General features: G+C 34.6%; 2 protein-coding genes and 1 non-coding gene across 3 annotated transcripts; all 3 read left to right on the top strand.

The window, feature by feature from the left end:
* Positions 1–1851: 1851 nt before the first annotated feature.
* On the top strand, positions 1852–6376 carry LOC18047923. Its single transcript, XM_024189592.1, has 4 exons — positions 1852–2916; positions 2985–3587; positions 4644–5636; positions 5732–6376. Exons 1-4 carry the CDS (start codon positions 2023–2025, stop codon positions 6335–6337), a joined length of 3096 nt encoding a protein of 1031 aa, XP_024045360.1. The 5' UTR covers positions 1852–2022; the 3' UTR covers positions 6338–6376.
* Positions 6377–8661: 2285 nt separating this feature from the next.
* On the top strand, positions 8662–8735 carry TRNAV-AAC. The gene has a single exon. It is a non-coding gene; the product is annotated as a tRNA-Val (tRNA).
* Positions 8736–9399: 664 nt separating this feature from the next.
* LOC18047922 (growth-regulating factor 10) lies at positions 9400–10697 on the top strand. Its single transcript, XM_006440399.2, has 3 exons — positions 9400–9738; positions 9860–10141; positions 10224–10697. Exons 1-3 carry the CDS (start codon positions 9690–9692, stop codon positions 10589–10591), a joined length of 699 nt encoding a protein of 232 aa, XP_006440462.1. The 5' UTR covers positions 9400–9689; the 3' UTR covers positions 10592–10697.
* The last annotated feature ends 5310 nt before the right edge of the window (positions 10698–16007 follow it).

Here is a 16007-nt window from a genome sequence, read left to right as displayed (position 1 = left end):
ATCCTCCACTTCACATTCTTTTTCTTTTTTCTTTTTCTTTTTTCCAAGTGGTAGCTGATATATATATATATATAGTGGGTAATAATAAATAATAATGAATCCAATTCTGCAGCCAATTTATTTTGCTTTTACTCTCTTTTGCTTCATGCTCTCACATGTTGCAATCATCAATACAGCCTCGAGAAATATAATCTTAAACAGTACGTGCAGCATGTGAGGCTTTCAATGTGTGACCGTGACCGTGACCGTGACCCTACTCGAGGTCTGATTTTTATTGGCAGTTGAGTTGACACTCACTCGGCTTTAATTTACGTATATTTATGATTAAATTTTTTAATATAATTTTTATGATTAAAATAAAAAATGTGGGTCGACAGATATCTCTATAGATATCTGATAAATTTTTGTTTTAACAACAAATCCATCCGTAACTCGCAATAAAATTTAAATTTAAAATATCAAACCCGCTGGGAACCAATCAAATTGAGCACAACGAGCTAATTTTTACACGCGAGTTTGGTCGGATTCACCGTTCAAATGCAATTTTGTCATTCCCAGATTTAACAAAATAACGACAAAAGGATAAGTTACAGAAATATGCCAAGACGCATAAGATTCATCGATGCACAGTGAGTCTAAAATTTGGCAAATTCAAATTAGTTATCTTTTCCAATAATGCAAAAGGATAAATAGGTACAGCCGAATACGACAAAATAGACACGCCTGAATATCTTCCCAGTGTTGCACCTGAAAATGAGCACCACCACTCCATTACTAGGGAAAGAGTCGTACACGTCACGTTGCCTTGGGTAGAGCCAGACTTTCAAAGATATTATAGGATCATGGTCCACTTAAAAGCCGACAAGTCCTCTTAATAATAATTGCCAACTCTGGAGAAAACAATTTATAATGCACTTCTTTTGTTGAATAATCAAAATAATTATAAATGAACATGACAAAAATTTTACGGGGAGCGGATATTCTCGGAAAATTTTTTCGTTCGGAAAGAGTATGAAGATAATTTTATATTTAATTTTTTATTTGAGAAAAGAACGAGGATGAGGTGGAATTTTCATTTTTTCTTTATTTTTTTATTTTAATTTTTAATTTTAATTTTATTTTTTAAATTATTAGTAAATAAATTATAAAATTTGAATTATAAAATTATAAATATTGATAAAAATAACAAATATCAAAATATTTATATTATTAAATTTTTAGGTCTAATTAACTAATTAAAGTTCTAAATTTTTATTTAGGACATTAAAAAAATAAGGTAAATTCTATTAGCCCAAAATTTTTATTTTGATTTTAATATTCATTAAATATTTTAAACTTAAATCTATTTTTTATTTATTTTTAGATGTTATAATTACCCACAGCAAATTATAATTTTAATATCTAATTTAATCGAATCTAATCTAATTTAATATAATATTTACTCTTGATTTGCTCCGACTTAATTATTATGATGTAAAGGGAATAGTCCACATTTATAAAGTGTCCACGCCATCATTGAAAAAATTAATTTTGAATTTAAATTTGATTTTATTTGTAACAATTTTGTATTAGACTATTAATTTATTCATAATAATTTTTAAAAGAAGTTTGTATTCCTTATATGTTGTATTACTTACTAATTTAATGTATGTGAGTTTTATAATAAATATTAATATAAGATATATTTCAAATTTTACTTTTATTTAAATTTTTTATTTTAATATGATTAATTCAAAATTAAAAATAAAAAATATATTAATTATTCAGAGATCGAAAATCTTTTAAAATTTCCTGTTATTATTTAAATAAAGAATGAGAATTCTCTCAAATAATTCTGATAGAGACGAAAAAGAGACGTAACATACACAAAATATCAAAAATAAATACAAAAATATTGATCCCCTCCCCTCGCCACCGCTCCCCATTGCCATCCCTTAAATTAACTTCCTCTTCACAAGCAGGAAATGCACACCTGAATTTGGTGTTTACAAGAGCTTCAAACAAAAGAGAGCGAGATTAAAGATGGATATGGTAAGCTGCGTACCATGGCTTCTATTCTCGTGGATTTTGGTCGTCGCTTTAAATTACTTTTCAAGAGGATTCAAATCTGGATCCAGAAGGCTTCCACCGGGACCGACGCCTTATCCGGTGATCGGAAACCTCCTGGAACTCGGCGACAAACCTCACAAGTCACTTGCTAAACTTGCCAAGATTCATGGCCCCATAATGAGTCTAAAATTTGGCCAGGTGACCACAGTTGTCTTTTCTTCTGCAGCCATGGCCAAAGAAATCCTTCAAAATCAAGACACATCTTTCTGTAATCGAACAATCCCAGACGCAATCTACGCCCACGGCCATCATGAATTCGGGATGCCCTGGCTGCCTGTGGCGACACTGTGGAGAAATCTTCGAAAAATATGCAACTCACATGCTTTCTCTAGTCGCCAACTCGATGCCAATCAGCACCTTCGGCGTAAGAAAATCCAAGATCTTCTAGCTTATGTCCAAGAAAATTGCCGTGCAGGTACAGCAATACATATTGGCCAAGCTGCTTTCGACACTACGCTTAATTTGATATCCAACACAATTTTTTCTATTGACTTGGCTGATCCCACATCAAAAACTGCGCGAGAGTTTAAGCAAACAAATTGGGGTATGATGGAAGAAGCTGGAAAGCCTAACTTGTCCGATTTTTTTCCTGTGCTTGAGAATCTTGACTTGCAAGGTATAAGGCGTCGCATGACAGTTTATTTTGGCAAGATGCTCGATGTATTTGATCGCTTGATTGATCAACGATTGAAGCAAAGACAAGAACGAGATTTCACCGAATCCAAAGATATGTTAGGTGCTCTTCTCAAAATTTGTGAAGACAAAAGCGTGGAGATTGATATAAATGATATCAAACACTTGTTTCTGGTAATTATTTCTTATTCAAATTACACTTGTTGAGTGTTAGTGTTTTGAGTCATTTAATTTGTTAACAGGTTTTGTTTGCTGCGGGGACTGATACTACTTCGAGTACATTGGAATGGGCAATGACAGAACTACTTCGCAACCCAGATATTTTATCAAAAGTCCGATTAGAGTTAGAACAAACGATTGGCAAAGGCAATCCAATTGAGGAATCAGACATCACCCGCTTACCTTATCTACAAGCAGTACTCAAAGAAACCTTCAGGTTGCACCCGGCAGTTCCTCTTTTACTTCCCCGTAAAGCCTCAGCAGATACAGAAGTTGCCGGATTCATGGTGCCAAATGGTGCACAAGTCTTAGTCAACACATGGGCTATAGGAAGAGATGCTAGCTTATGGGACAACCCATACTCTTTTGTTCCAGAGAGGTTCTTGGGGTTAGATCTTGATGTCAAAGGTCGGAATTTTGAACTAATACCGTTTGGCGCCGGACGACGAATATGTCCTGGCTTGCCGTTGGCAATAAGAATGTTATATTTGATGTTAGGTTCACTTATTAATTCTTTTGATTGGAAACTTGAAGATGGGGTTACTCCACAGACCATAGATATGGAAGAGAAATTTGGTCTCACCTTGCAGAAGGCTCGGCCCCTTCGTGCTCTTCCTATTGCCATTTAATTAGTAGCATTTTTTTTTTTTTTGGTGCTATAATGAAATGAATTTCCAGGTTGTAGCATGGACTTTGTCCTTACTCGGTATGCTTGTACAATGTTTATTCTTATTCGAATAAATCTATTTTGAATGTGAATTCAGAATTTTAGCCACTATCTTTTAGATGCTATCAACTTGATCTGTACAGATTTTAAGTGGGAAAGTACTGGCAGTAACTCACTTGTCGAAATTTTAAGGTTATTGTAACCCCGTAACATTAATATTTAATAAGATCTCGCATATACACAAAAAATGTAAAGCTATTGATCAAGTTGTTGTACGCCTTCATATATATCATTTTGAACGTGAGTTCAATGATGTTACAAATAGTGTAGCAATATGAGCCACAACACAATGACACGATACAGATATAAAACCAATTTTTTTTTCCGTTTTAGGTGGATATATAACGCGACACAATTGATTATAATTTCATATTATGACTTAATGATTTGATCAAATAAGTAATTGCCATTCTGAATGAACGAATTGCTATTATGTTCCAGTTACGTCGGAATGGGAAAACAAAAATAAAAAAATTCAAAATTTGAGATTTCAAATGAAAAACAAAACAAAAACCTAAAATTAAAAATTTTGCGTGGAAAATAGTGGTGAGAATGCTAACTGGGCCAAGAAACAAGCCCCACCCAATCGGTTTGACAGTAGCCGTGACAGGGCAGTCAGCACAGAGGCAGTGACGAGAGAAACGGAAATCAACTTGTAACAAACAGTCAACAGAAGTGCAAAAGACGTGATGGAGGAAATGACTCAAAGGACTTGGTTAACGGATTGAGATGAAGAGAAGTGTTAGATTGAATCAAAAAAAAAAAAAAAATTCTATTAAGGGCAACCTCGGCACAATCATGTTAAAAGGGTAACAAGAAAACGACTTTTCATTCATTTGTCGTCGTCGTAGAAGCCAGTGCTCACTGCGTTAAAGAACAGAGGTAAATTTAAAGGCGGCTATAAGCTAGCTTCTGTTACAAATTTTGACTTTTGAACCACTCTTTTAGATAACAGCATCTGTGGCCCAAAAGAGATGTAGTGGAGATAAATTTCTATTTTAAAGAAGGTGAAAGGCCACTGACTCTGGTGTTTCTTAGTGTTTCAACTGGAGATATGGATATCTTAAGCTGCATGTTATGGGTTTTATTCACATGGGTTTTGGTCATAACTTTAAATTCCTTTTTAAGAGGTTGCAAAGCAGGATCGAGAAAGCTTCCACCGGGACCGACGCCTTATCCTGTCATCGGAAACCTCCTGGAGCTTGGAGCCAAACCTCACAGGTCACTAGCCAAGCTCTCCAAGATTTATGGCCCCGTAATGAGTCTAAAATTTGGCCAGGTAACCACAGTAGTCATTTCTTCCGCAACTACAGCCAGAGAAATCCTTCAAAACCAAGATACGTCTTTCTGTAATCGAACGGTCCCAGACGCACTCCGTGCACACCAGCACGATGAATTCTCGATGGCCTGGCTGCCACTCTCGACACCGCGGACAAATCTTCGAAAAATATGCAACTCACATATTTTCACCACTCAGAAACTCGATGCTAATCAACACCTCCGGCGCAAAAGAATCCAACAACTTCTTGCTTACGCTCAAGAAAATTGCCGGGCCGGTAAAGCAATAGATATTGGCCAGGCAGCTTTCAATACTACTCTTAATTTTTTATGGAACACAATTTTTTCCGTTGATTTGGCTGATCACAGTTCAGATACTGCGCGAGAGTTTAGAGATATGATTTCGGGTATTACGGTGGAAGCTGGAAAGCCTAACTTGTCCGACAATTTTCCAGCGCTTAAAAAGCTTGACCCGCAAGGTATAAGGCGTCGCATGACAAAACATTTTGGCAAGATGTTGGAGGTCTTTGATTGCTTGATTGATCAAAGAATGAAGCTCAGACAAGAACATGGTTCCACCGAATACAAAGATATTTTGGATACTCTCCTCAATATCATGGATGACAAGAGCGTGGAGATTGATAGAAATTATATCAATCATTTGTTTATTGTAATATTTCTTCTTTACAATTCCGTTTTCCTTTTCTTCTTTATATTACAAGTTATGTAGTCAATTAATTTCTCTTTGGCTGCCATCTCAAACAGGATTTGTTTGCGGCGGGTGCTGATACAACTTCGAGCACATTGGAATGGGCAATGACTGAACTACTCTGCAACCCAGAGGCTTTATCCAAAACTAGAATGGAGCTAGAACAAACAGTTGGCAAAGGGAACCCGATTGACGAATCAGACATCATTCGGCTGCCTTATCTACAAGCAGTAGTCAAAGAAACTTTTAGGTTGCACCCAGCAGCTCCCTTGTTACTTCCACGCAAAGCCTCAACAAACACACAAGTCGCAGGCTATACAATACCAAAGGATGCCCTAGTTTTAGTTAATGTATGGGCTATTGGCAGGGATGAAGGCATATGGGAGAGCCCTTGTTCTTTCATGCCCGAGAGATTCTTGGGGTCGGAGATTGATGTCAAAGGCCGGAATTTTGAGTTAATACCATTTGGTGCTGGACGACGAATATGTCCTGGTTTGCCGTTGGCTATAAGAATGTTATATCTAATGTTGGGTTCACTTATTAATTCCTTTGATTGGAAATTTGAAGATGGAATTACTCAACATAACATGGACATGGAAGAGAAGTTTGGTCTCACCTTAAATAAGGCTCAGCCACTTCATGCAATCCCTATTGCCATTTAAGTAGTAACATATAGTTTAGTCTTTTATGTACCACAATGACGTGAATAAGGTTATAGCCAAGGGCTTTGTCCCTGTTTGTTATGTAAATAATCATAGTTGTGTAAGTTTTCTTCTTATGCTTAGCAAGTAGCAACTATCCAATTAAATATTAATGATTAGATAAGTCAACTTTTAGGTGGGTTAAGACTAATAAATCCAAACCTAGCACATAACATTAATATTTAAGATCTAACAAAAATGTTACACACATAAAACTTAATAACAATATACACGCATGATCTTCATTCTATAATTTTCTTAAGTTGAAAGCAGTGTGTTGGTCCACAAATATGTTCTTAAAAAAAAAATCGAAGAGCCGATTCATCTAAATAATTAGGAGAATCTATTTAGTTTTTGTAACTGCAAGTGAAAAGATTTGAATTATTGAGTATTTTAAATTCAAGGATGAGATAACTAGGTGAATGATAGATAAATATCCTTCATTAAATAATCTGAAAAGCACTACTGTTGAAGAAATTGAACTGCCTTGACCAAATGACGATGTGTGAACATCCATCTATATATTTTTTTCACTTGTGAGTGCAATCATCCTTATCTAATAAACTTAAGAAATTTTAATGAAAATGACACTCTCAAAAAAAAAAAAAATCATTTTCCACTCTTCAAGTGCCTCGGACACTTGTCAAAATATTTGGTAATGAAAGCAATATAAGTTTAGCACACTTATGCTGCGTTGACTTATCAGTAATCGGAATGGGCTGGATCAGAATGAGTTGGAATGAGAATCAGAATAAGTTGTTTACTTGACCTACAATAATTAGAATCAGAATGAACTGAAATCCCATTGATATGTTTATTTTATTTTGGAATCAGAATCAGAATGAGTTAGATTGTACCAAATTACTAAAAAGTACTTAATTAATTATTGTCATAATAATTATATTATATTTTAATTATAATGATTATTTATTTGTGTGTGTGTGTGTAATACATCATGAATTGTTTTAGGACTTTTTGATATTAAAAAAGTTTGGTATTGGTATTAAATTATATTTCATTACTAATATACATAGTTTAGTATTTAAGGCAAATGATAAATTTGTCCAACGAAAAAAAATGTAATTTCTTTCCCTATCAAAATTTATGACAAACTAAACAATAAAATTTTATTTCACTATTATTCTCTACTCCTTTATTATCCCTTTCCCTCCATTCTTCTATTTTCCTCTCCTCCCCTTTCTTCAGACCAAACATGGCCTAAATTTATTTATTTATAGGCATTTGTTGTGTTATTGTGTATAACTTGAGCTTATATTGTATATAATATCCAAAAAAAAAAAAATTGCATAACAGGCAATGCTCGAGAGAATACAAAGAATTAAGCGAAAATTATATTTTATACTATTTTTTATATTACAGTTAAATTTACAACTATTAGTTGAATTTATATGATATTCTTTTATTTTGATTTTTTTTGGCCAAATGATATTTATGTTTTTTTAATCATATAAATATGTTTTGTTTTTGATGAAATAATAAACTTCCGCAAAGGATCACGAGCTAATTTAAAATTATAAAGAGCTTATATTGTATATAATATCAAAAAAAAATTACATAATGGCAAGGGCTCGAGAGAATATAAAGAGTTAAGTGAAAATTATATTTTATACTATTTTTTATGTTACAGTTTAATTTACAACTATTAGTTGAATTTATATGATTTTTTTTTATTTTAGGGTTTTTTTGGGCCAAATGATATTTATGTTTTTGTTTTATAATATAAATATGATTTTTTTTTTATGAATTTATAAATGTGCACAAAGGATCATGAGCTAATATCAAATTATAAACTAGACCCCCCCCCCCTCCGGCGGGATCTACTGAAAAAATCATATGATACATATAACAAAAGGATCATTAATCATGTCACTGAAACTCAACAATCTAGAACTAAGGAAATATTATAAGGGAATTACTATATTAGAGATGTTCTAACTTAGAGTATTTTCTATAACCATTAGATTTTAAATTAAAATTATTATTAATTTTTTCAACTTTAGATTCAATAGATGCAATGTACGCTTCAAGTTAAAGCATGTCCGACATAATTGGACCCATATTTTAAAATTGTCATCGAGGATTGAGGTTTTCATGAATATTGAATCCCAATATGGGCTTCCGTGGGCTCCGAGTCCCACTGCTCACAAACCCTCAAATTTACATTAGAAATTTGGGTTTTTGTTCGGGTTTTTTTTTCGTGTATAAATATATATAATTAGATGGAAGTTAGATTTATTAAAATTATTGTTTTTGCACGTAACAATGGTGTCGTGGTGTAGTTGGTTATCACGTCAGTCTAACACACTGAAGGTCTCCGGTTCGAGTCCGGGCGACGCCATTTTTGGTGTCAATGAGTCTAAAATGGTATATGACCCTCTCTTTAACTTTAGGTGCAGACTGTTCTAACTTGCAAATGGATGTTCGAGTTTAATTAGTGTGAGTTAGGTTTTATTTTTTGCGAATTACATGTCTGGTTGAAATGCATAATATTAAATATATTTATATATATAAGCGATAAAGCGGATTTAACCAAAAAATAAAAAACAAATACACCAATGAAAAAGAAAGAAATTCTGAAATTGGCAGAAGATTGCAAACGGGGGCGGGCCATCGGCAATAATGAGCTTAGTTGGCTTCCATTCCACGGCAAACATGGGTTATTGGAAGGCAGTGAACGGTTACTATTCGACGAACAGAACGGGGACTTGACATCAGGAATGCTTTTGTTTGTGTTGTGTGCTTCTTCTCAGTCCATGCACTGTGGTTTTTCTGTAGTTGATGCATAGAGATGACATGGCATAGCTGATACTTCTACTAGGTTTTTTGTCTCCTTGTACTCTACTTCCTTATCTGTGATACTTACAACACGAACCCACTAGTAATCAGCTTTAACAGGTGGAACCCACGTTCATTTGTCACTACCTGGTTTCTGACAACGCGCTTGTCTTCTGCCACACCTGCTGACATGTCAGAAGACCTGCAGCTGCACACCCTCTCTTTTATTATCTTTCTTGAATTTTTGAGAACCTGGAGCTAGAAGGCATAACTGCTTGAATATGGCTACATTGTGGTTTTAATTTAGTAAATCGGTTTCTCTTCCCTCTTGGCTTCCAAACAGAACCCCATTACTGCATTACGTCATGAATCAGAGTACTCATCAAACTTTTAAATCTGAAATCTCTGACTTGAAATCTATTGCTTCCGCAGAGGATTAGCAGTGTTCTTCCTACAGCCCACATTGCTCCTGTTTCATTTTCTGTTCTGTTTCTTTGACCGTTTTCTGTGAAAGTAAATGAAGCCCCAAAACCCACCAACCAAGCTCGCCCGTTTAGCAGACTTCGGTACGTATTATTTGAATCTCTCGCTCTTTCAAATTTAACATTTATAGTTTATCACACACAATTCTAACAACTAAATTGCTGTGTTTATTTTTTTCTTTTTTTTTTGGTATCAAATTTTTAGGGACCGGACGGGCAAATTGGAGCCGTTCTTGCAGTATGGAAAGTAGTAAAGGAGACGGATCACCTTCAATTGCGCTTGAGCTTGAGCTTGGAACTGGCTGCAGCAAAAGGTCCTATGGTTTCACAATTTTCCAACTACAAGAGCTACAGCTTCAATCTCTAATCTTCAAATACATGGAAGCTAGGCTTCCTGTGCCCTCTCAACTTGTGATTCCCATTTGGAAGAGTGTAGCCAGCTCTGTTTCAGGTCTCAGTGGCGATCTTCATCAACTCTACCCCAGCTGTAAGTACCCAGATGAAACCGCAATTCAACTAATTGCTGCTAATGTTAAATATTTCAACTGTTTTGTTGTTGTGGGGTCTAGTTTATGGGTCTGGATCATTGCACTTGGAGTTAAAGAATGGCATGGACCCAGAGCCAGGCAGATGCAGAAGAACAGATGGGAAAAAATGGCGATGTAGCAAAGAAGCAATTCCAGATCACAAGTACTGTGAGAGGCATGTACACAGAGGGCGCCTGCGTTCAAGAAAGCTTGTGGAAGCTTCTAGACGAAGTCCCAGTACAAGCTCTGCAATTACAAATGCTAATACCAACCTCTCCATTTCACTCCCTGCTGTCAATAACAGCAGCACCGCCATTGCTACTGCCAGTAATCCCTCGCCGAATTTTGGTTTCTCACCAAGGAGTGTTCTTTATGATGGAGGTAATAAAAAACTTGAACCCTCTTTGTAACTTTCTGCATCCTTGCTTGGGGCTCTGCAGTAATCTTGTTTGGTTTTGGAACAGGAAGTGATTGTTATTAATAATTAAATTAGTTTTTGACTAGTGTTATTATTTATTAACTTATAAATCGGAGTTTGCTGTGGCTGTTTCTGTAACTTTTCAAGTAGGTGTTTTGCCAAACGATTACAATTAATAATCAAATCCCCTCCTTGTCTAAATGAGAAGTGTTTGAACCCAAATATCTTGTATCGTCTTAAGATATTTTACCAACTTAGCTGGAATCCCAAACTCGTTTAATTTGTTTTGTTGATTGTCTAGGATAGTTGATACTCTTTTTTTCCCTTCATGCTCGTTCTGCTTGTGGAGTTCTAAGTTTCATGACAAACAGTCGCCCAAGGGCCAAGCTATTGTTAGTAACAACATACTAACATACTTTTCTGCCATTAGATTCTAAACTTTTAATCTTGTGAATATTTAGTTGTTTACGATCTCTGGGCTATTTCTGGCTTGCGTTCTTGTTGCCCCTATAACTTAAAAGTAATTTGTTCGGTCGACTGTTCATGATAGCAAACGCAAAATGTACAATTTAGAAAACGCGAAATGTTTACTTGGGTGTTGCAAGTTTCGTGGCAAATACCTCACCCAATCAATTCATTGGTAACGTGGTAACATATTCTTCTCCCATCCAGGATTCAAAAATTTCAATATTGTAGATATTTATATAGTGATGATACATTCACTTGAAAAGGCCCCGACAGAGCCAAAATTTTTATTTACCAAAAAATTAATAATAATAGTTTAACTGGTAGGGTGCAGTTGGAATTTTCCCAGCGATGTGAAAATTTTCTATATATTTGAGTACAAAATAGATCTTGTCTTTATCATTCATATGTTTCCAGGCCTACACTGAAGGGTTGGTTGGATAAAAGTATAAAAATGAATGTAATTAATGAAAATAATAAGCAGGGCTTGTGATGTTTTTATTCAATCACTACCTTTAAAACAAGACAATGAGAGGTCTCCTTTTATCTTACTGAATATGAAAAGCAGCAAAGCATAAGTTTCTAGCATCAGCCATTGAGAGAAATTTGTTTTTCCATAAAATTTTGTGGGTAATTAAACAACTCTAATAGCTTACATTTCTGAGAAACAAATTTGAGAAAGAGAACATACATACCCAGAAGGATTTAAATTTTTTTTTTTTCCTGAAGTTGCAACGATCAATTTCTTTGAATAAATTTTGTAATTTGGTTATGCATCTTCTCTAAGCCAATCTCCAAGCTCTAGTCCTCCATTTGTTTTCGAAATTTTCAAGCATGTATGGACGTAATTGCGGCAGCTCCACTGGAGACAAGGAGTTTTATTTGGAGAAGACGAAAGGGGTGAAAGGCCATCTATTTACTTAATCACTGTGAGTGTTTTTTAAAGTTTTCTAAATTGTGTATATTTTTTAATGGGATTTAGTGCTTGTTTGGTATGGCTTATTTAAGAGCCATAAATATTTATTTAATCGTATAAGTACTTTTTAAAAATTTTTATGGTGTTTGGTTATTTTTTTAGTAGAGTTTTTTTAGCTTAAATAAGCTAATTTACCTCTACTAGTAAAAATCCAAAATTTGAGCTTTTGGGAGTAGAGGTTATAGAGTTTTTCTAAAAATATATAATATAAAAAATATCACACAATTTAATGGTTCAAAAGTGTTTTTTTTATTGACAACCAAACACCCAATGACTTTTTGTCCAAAAGCTCTATTGATATAAGCTCTACTGCTATAAGCTCTACTGTTATAAGCTCTATTTAATAAGTTGTATCAAACGAAACCTTATTTAGTGGCGTGGCTTTCAAGCTTTTGGTGTTTGAAGCCCCAGTTATAATTAAATCCAGCTATCAAAGCAAACTCGAGCACAAAGAATCACCTAACATTAGAGTTAATCGGGCTGCATTTGCAGAAATGCAGGAAAATTTCGGATTATTCTCTTCATAAATTTACAGCTTTCAGAATTCTCTTCATAATTTTATTTTATTTAAAAAATAAAAAATAGGAGTGAATTGGTAAATTTTTTTTTTGTTTTTCTAAAAAAAAATAAAATTGAAGTTTATGATAATTTAGGAGATATTTAAAAAATTATCATTTTACATGAGAAATTGTGAAATTAGCCCATAGATTTTCTTTTAGTTGAAAAATCAATGCTTTTATGCTCATACTTGCCGCTCTCGCCAGTCACTCGTCTCTAATCAACTTGGATATCGACGGCTAAAGTCACATGGGCTTGTCGAGGGAACTGGGGAAAAATTGGGAAATTTACGAAAATAACCATAAAATTTTTACTATTTTCACAATTAACCCTCTCAACTTTTTTCTATCAACATTAGCCAAACATACGCTTTTCTCCCCAAATTACCCTTCTTTACAAACGAAAAGAAGCTTGGTGCGACGGCCCAAGTCTTGGTGCGACAGGCACCCTGTCGCACCATGTTTTGGTGCGACAGGCACCTGTCGCACCATGCTTTGGTGCGACAGGCAGCCTGTCGCACCAAGCTTCGTGCGACAGATTGCCTTCTTCTACCTCAGTATTTGTTTGTTTTCGCCAGTCCTTTCGTCTTTGTTCGTCTCTTCTTATTCGTATGTAATATCTTCTTCTACCTCAGATCGAATCTCATCCGACAACCCAAACAACAAAACAAAATTAGCTTTTTAATTCTCCAAAATCCAATTTCGGAATTCAAATTCCCCGGGATTTTCCATCAAAAGCCATGTTGCGAAATGCTAGGCGGGCTGTACGGAGACCTACCTCCACCCTCCGATGAGGACAAACCCACCAACACGACCACCATTGTCTGGTCAATTTTCGCGCCACCACAAACCATCCTCAAGCCCCAATCCAAACCCAAAACCATCCAAAATTCTCTCCCGACTAGACCCCATTCCTCACCTGCAATCGCACCTTACCCCGACGACGTGGTAGCGCTGCCGCAACCGGCATTGGTCGACGTCACTTCGACCGTAATCGAGGAGCACGACCCCGCTAGACCGAACGATTACGAGGATTATAGGAGAGAGAAGAAGAAGAAAGAGGTGGATGCTAAAATTAGTAGAGAACTGGAGAGAAGAAGGCAAGAGGAAGAGGAAAGGGAGATGAGAGAGAGGGGTAATTTGGTCTCAACGGTTCTTTTATGGCTAATGTTGATAGAAATTTGTTTGAGGGGTTAAGATGAAAAAAACTAAAATTTTTATGGTTATTAGTGTAAATTTCCCGGAAAAATTGGGTAAAGGGAATGGATTTATATTCAATACGGCCACCCCTAACTTTAAATTTAATAGAAAGACAAGATAGTGTAACGGGGGAAACGGGCATCGACAGTGACATTATGCAACCTTTAATGTGGTTTTTGCACAGGTGCTTATAAAATTTACATAAGTAGTCCAAAATTTTTTAAGATTTTTCAAATTAACCACCTTAATATTTTTTTATCATATCTTATCAAACATTTAAAATTTAGACTAAATTACCCTCAAACCTATCAATAAATTTGACAAACCAACAACAGTCTGAACAAAATATTAAATCTCACTAGTCTCAACGAATCACCAAATCCCGCCACCCCCTACAAATCACTAAATCCATGAAACAAATGTTGTTATACATAATGAAGATAAAATCATTAATTAGAACATAAAGAAGTTAAAATTAGTGTTTGTTTTTACACAAAGTGCATTTTTTTTATTTTGATTGTTTTAAAGTTATGTGGATATTTAATAAAAACAAACTAAGAGATGAAATATAGAAAACGTGGAATAAACATCTTCACACATTATCTTGTGCCATAGGTGCCTGTCGCATATGAATTTGTGCGACAGGCTTATGTGAAACAAACACCTATCACCTGTCACTCTTTTTTAAAAGTTCATTTTTAACTATTTAATTATATTTTTTTGTTCTTTTCCTAAATATTCATGCTTAATTGAGTTAGTTATTCTTTAAATGTGTTTTCATGGATCGTGAAAGAAGTTGGCATATGTTCACTTTGAATACATGAATGGCAAGAATATAACTTTTTTCATTTGGGAAGACTGTATACTTGTTAAATTTCTTGTAAGAGTGTATGAGGTTCTGCAAATAAATAAGTTTAAGGTCGAGTTATTCCACCCAACTCACATGTTCACTACTTATGGACGCACTTGATGATAAAATGATGAGGCTTGTGTTATATATAATCTCTGATCCAATGAATTATAGGTGCATCCATATTTTGTACCAAATTCTCTAAAGTTCTGAATCAAGAGCTTGTGATATGAAAAACTCAAACTTTGTACTGATCAAACGTCTCCACCCTTGATATAGAAGAGGTATTACCAGTAATGAAATTAGTCCAACAACATTACTCTCTAATAGTTACAATGATGATCCTATTGATGAGAATTACATTACAATAGCAAATGTTGAAGAAGAGGTGCTCCTATTGATGACATCGCTGCAACATTGTTACTCTACATTCCAATATCATGATGATCTCATTGATAACACAGACAATACACTAGTAGATAATTAAAAGTGAAACCGTATCATAATCTTATTTATGACGAGGATGATAGTCTTTCCAATAGTTCGACTGCTAATAGGGATGACGGTCTTTATACAAAATGATTGAATATATCTTTCTTAAATAATTCTAATTGTCGTTTCTTCAAGTTTCCTTTGATAGCTTCAATCACATTCCTAAGTTTTAAAGTTTGTAATATGTTCGGGGAAATGTTCTAATGCGGGTATCTTAATCATGCCTGGTTCCATCCTTGATTTAGGTGGGTTATGCTTTGCCTATGGCTTCTTGGCCATTGTATATGCAGCAAAATCTAAATTTTACTCATTAGTAACATTTATTAATTGAAATTAGAAAACAAAAAATTAACACAACAATGTTTTGGTGTGATAGCAGCTTGTTGCACTAAAAGCACAATTTTAGTGTGATTGGTGCCACACCCACACAAGATTTGATATTTTGGTCTGCCCATCATGCCAAATTTAGGTGCAATAGTGCCACAACCCACAACAATCAGACATGCCTATCAACACCACAACACGACAATAACACAATACAAACAAATATTACATGTCAATTTGCTTAAAATGACATTTCGTCAAATATATATACAAATGTTCTCGTGTAACCAATATTCATCAAATTGTTAAATTCTTATAAACTTAACAAAAATTAACAAGACATATTCTAAGGTCTCATTTGGAATCGAGGTTAAAACTCAATAAGCTACTTATTTCATATTTTGTGATAAAAATAATTGTTTAGTAAATTTTATAAAAAACTGTTTATTTCATAGTTTTCTTTATTTTGACAGTAGCTTTTGAAAGCAGAGGGATGCTTTTCACAAGCAACTTATTAAATAAGCTACCACACCTCTTTAAAATT

This window comes from Citrus clementina, unplaced genomic scaffold (assembly GCF_000493195.1).
Source record: "Citrus clementina cultivar Clemenules unplaced genomic scaffold, Citrus_clementina_v1.0 scaffold_3, whole genome shotgun sequence".
In the NCBI taxonomy this organism is placed as follows: Eukaryota; Viridiplantae; Streptophyta; class Magnoliopsida; order Sapindales; family Rutaceae; genus Citrus; species Citrus x clementina.
This window is presented reverse-complemented; position numbering and strand designations above follow the sequence as displayed.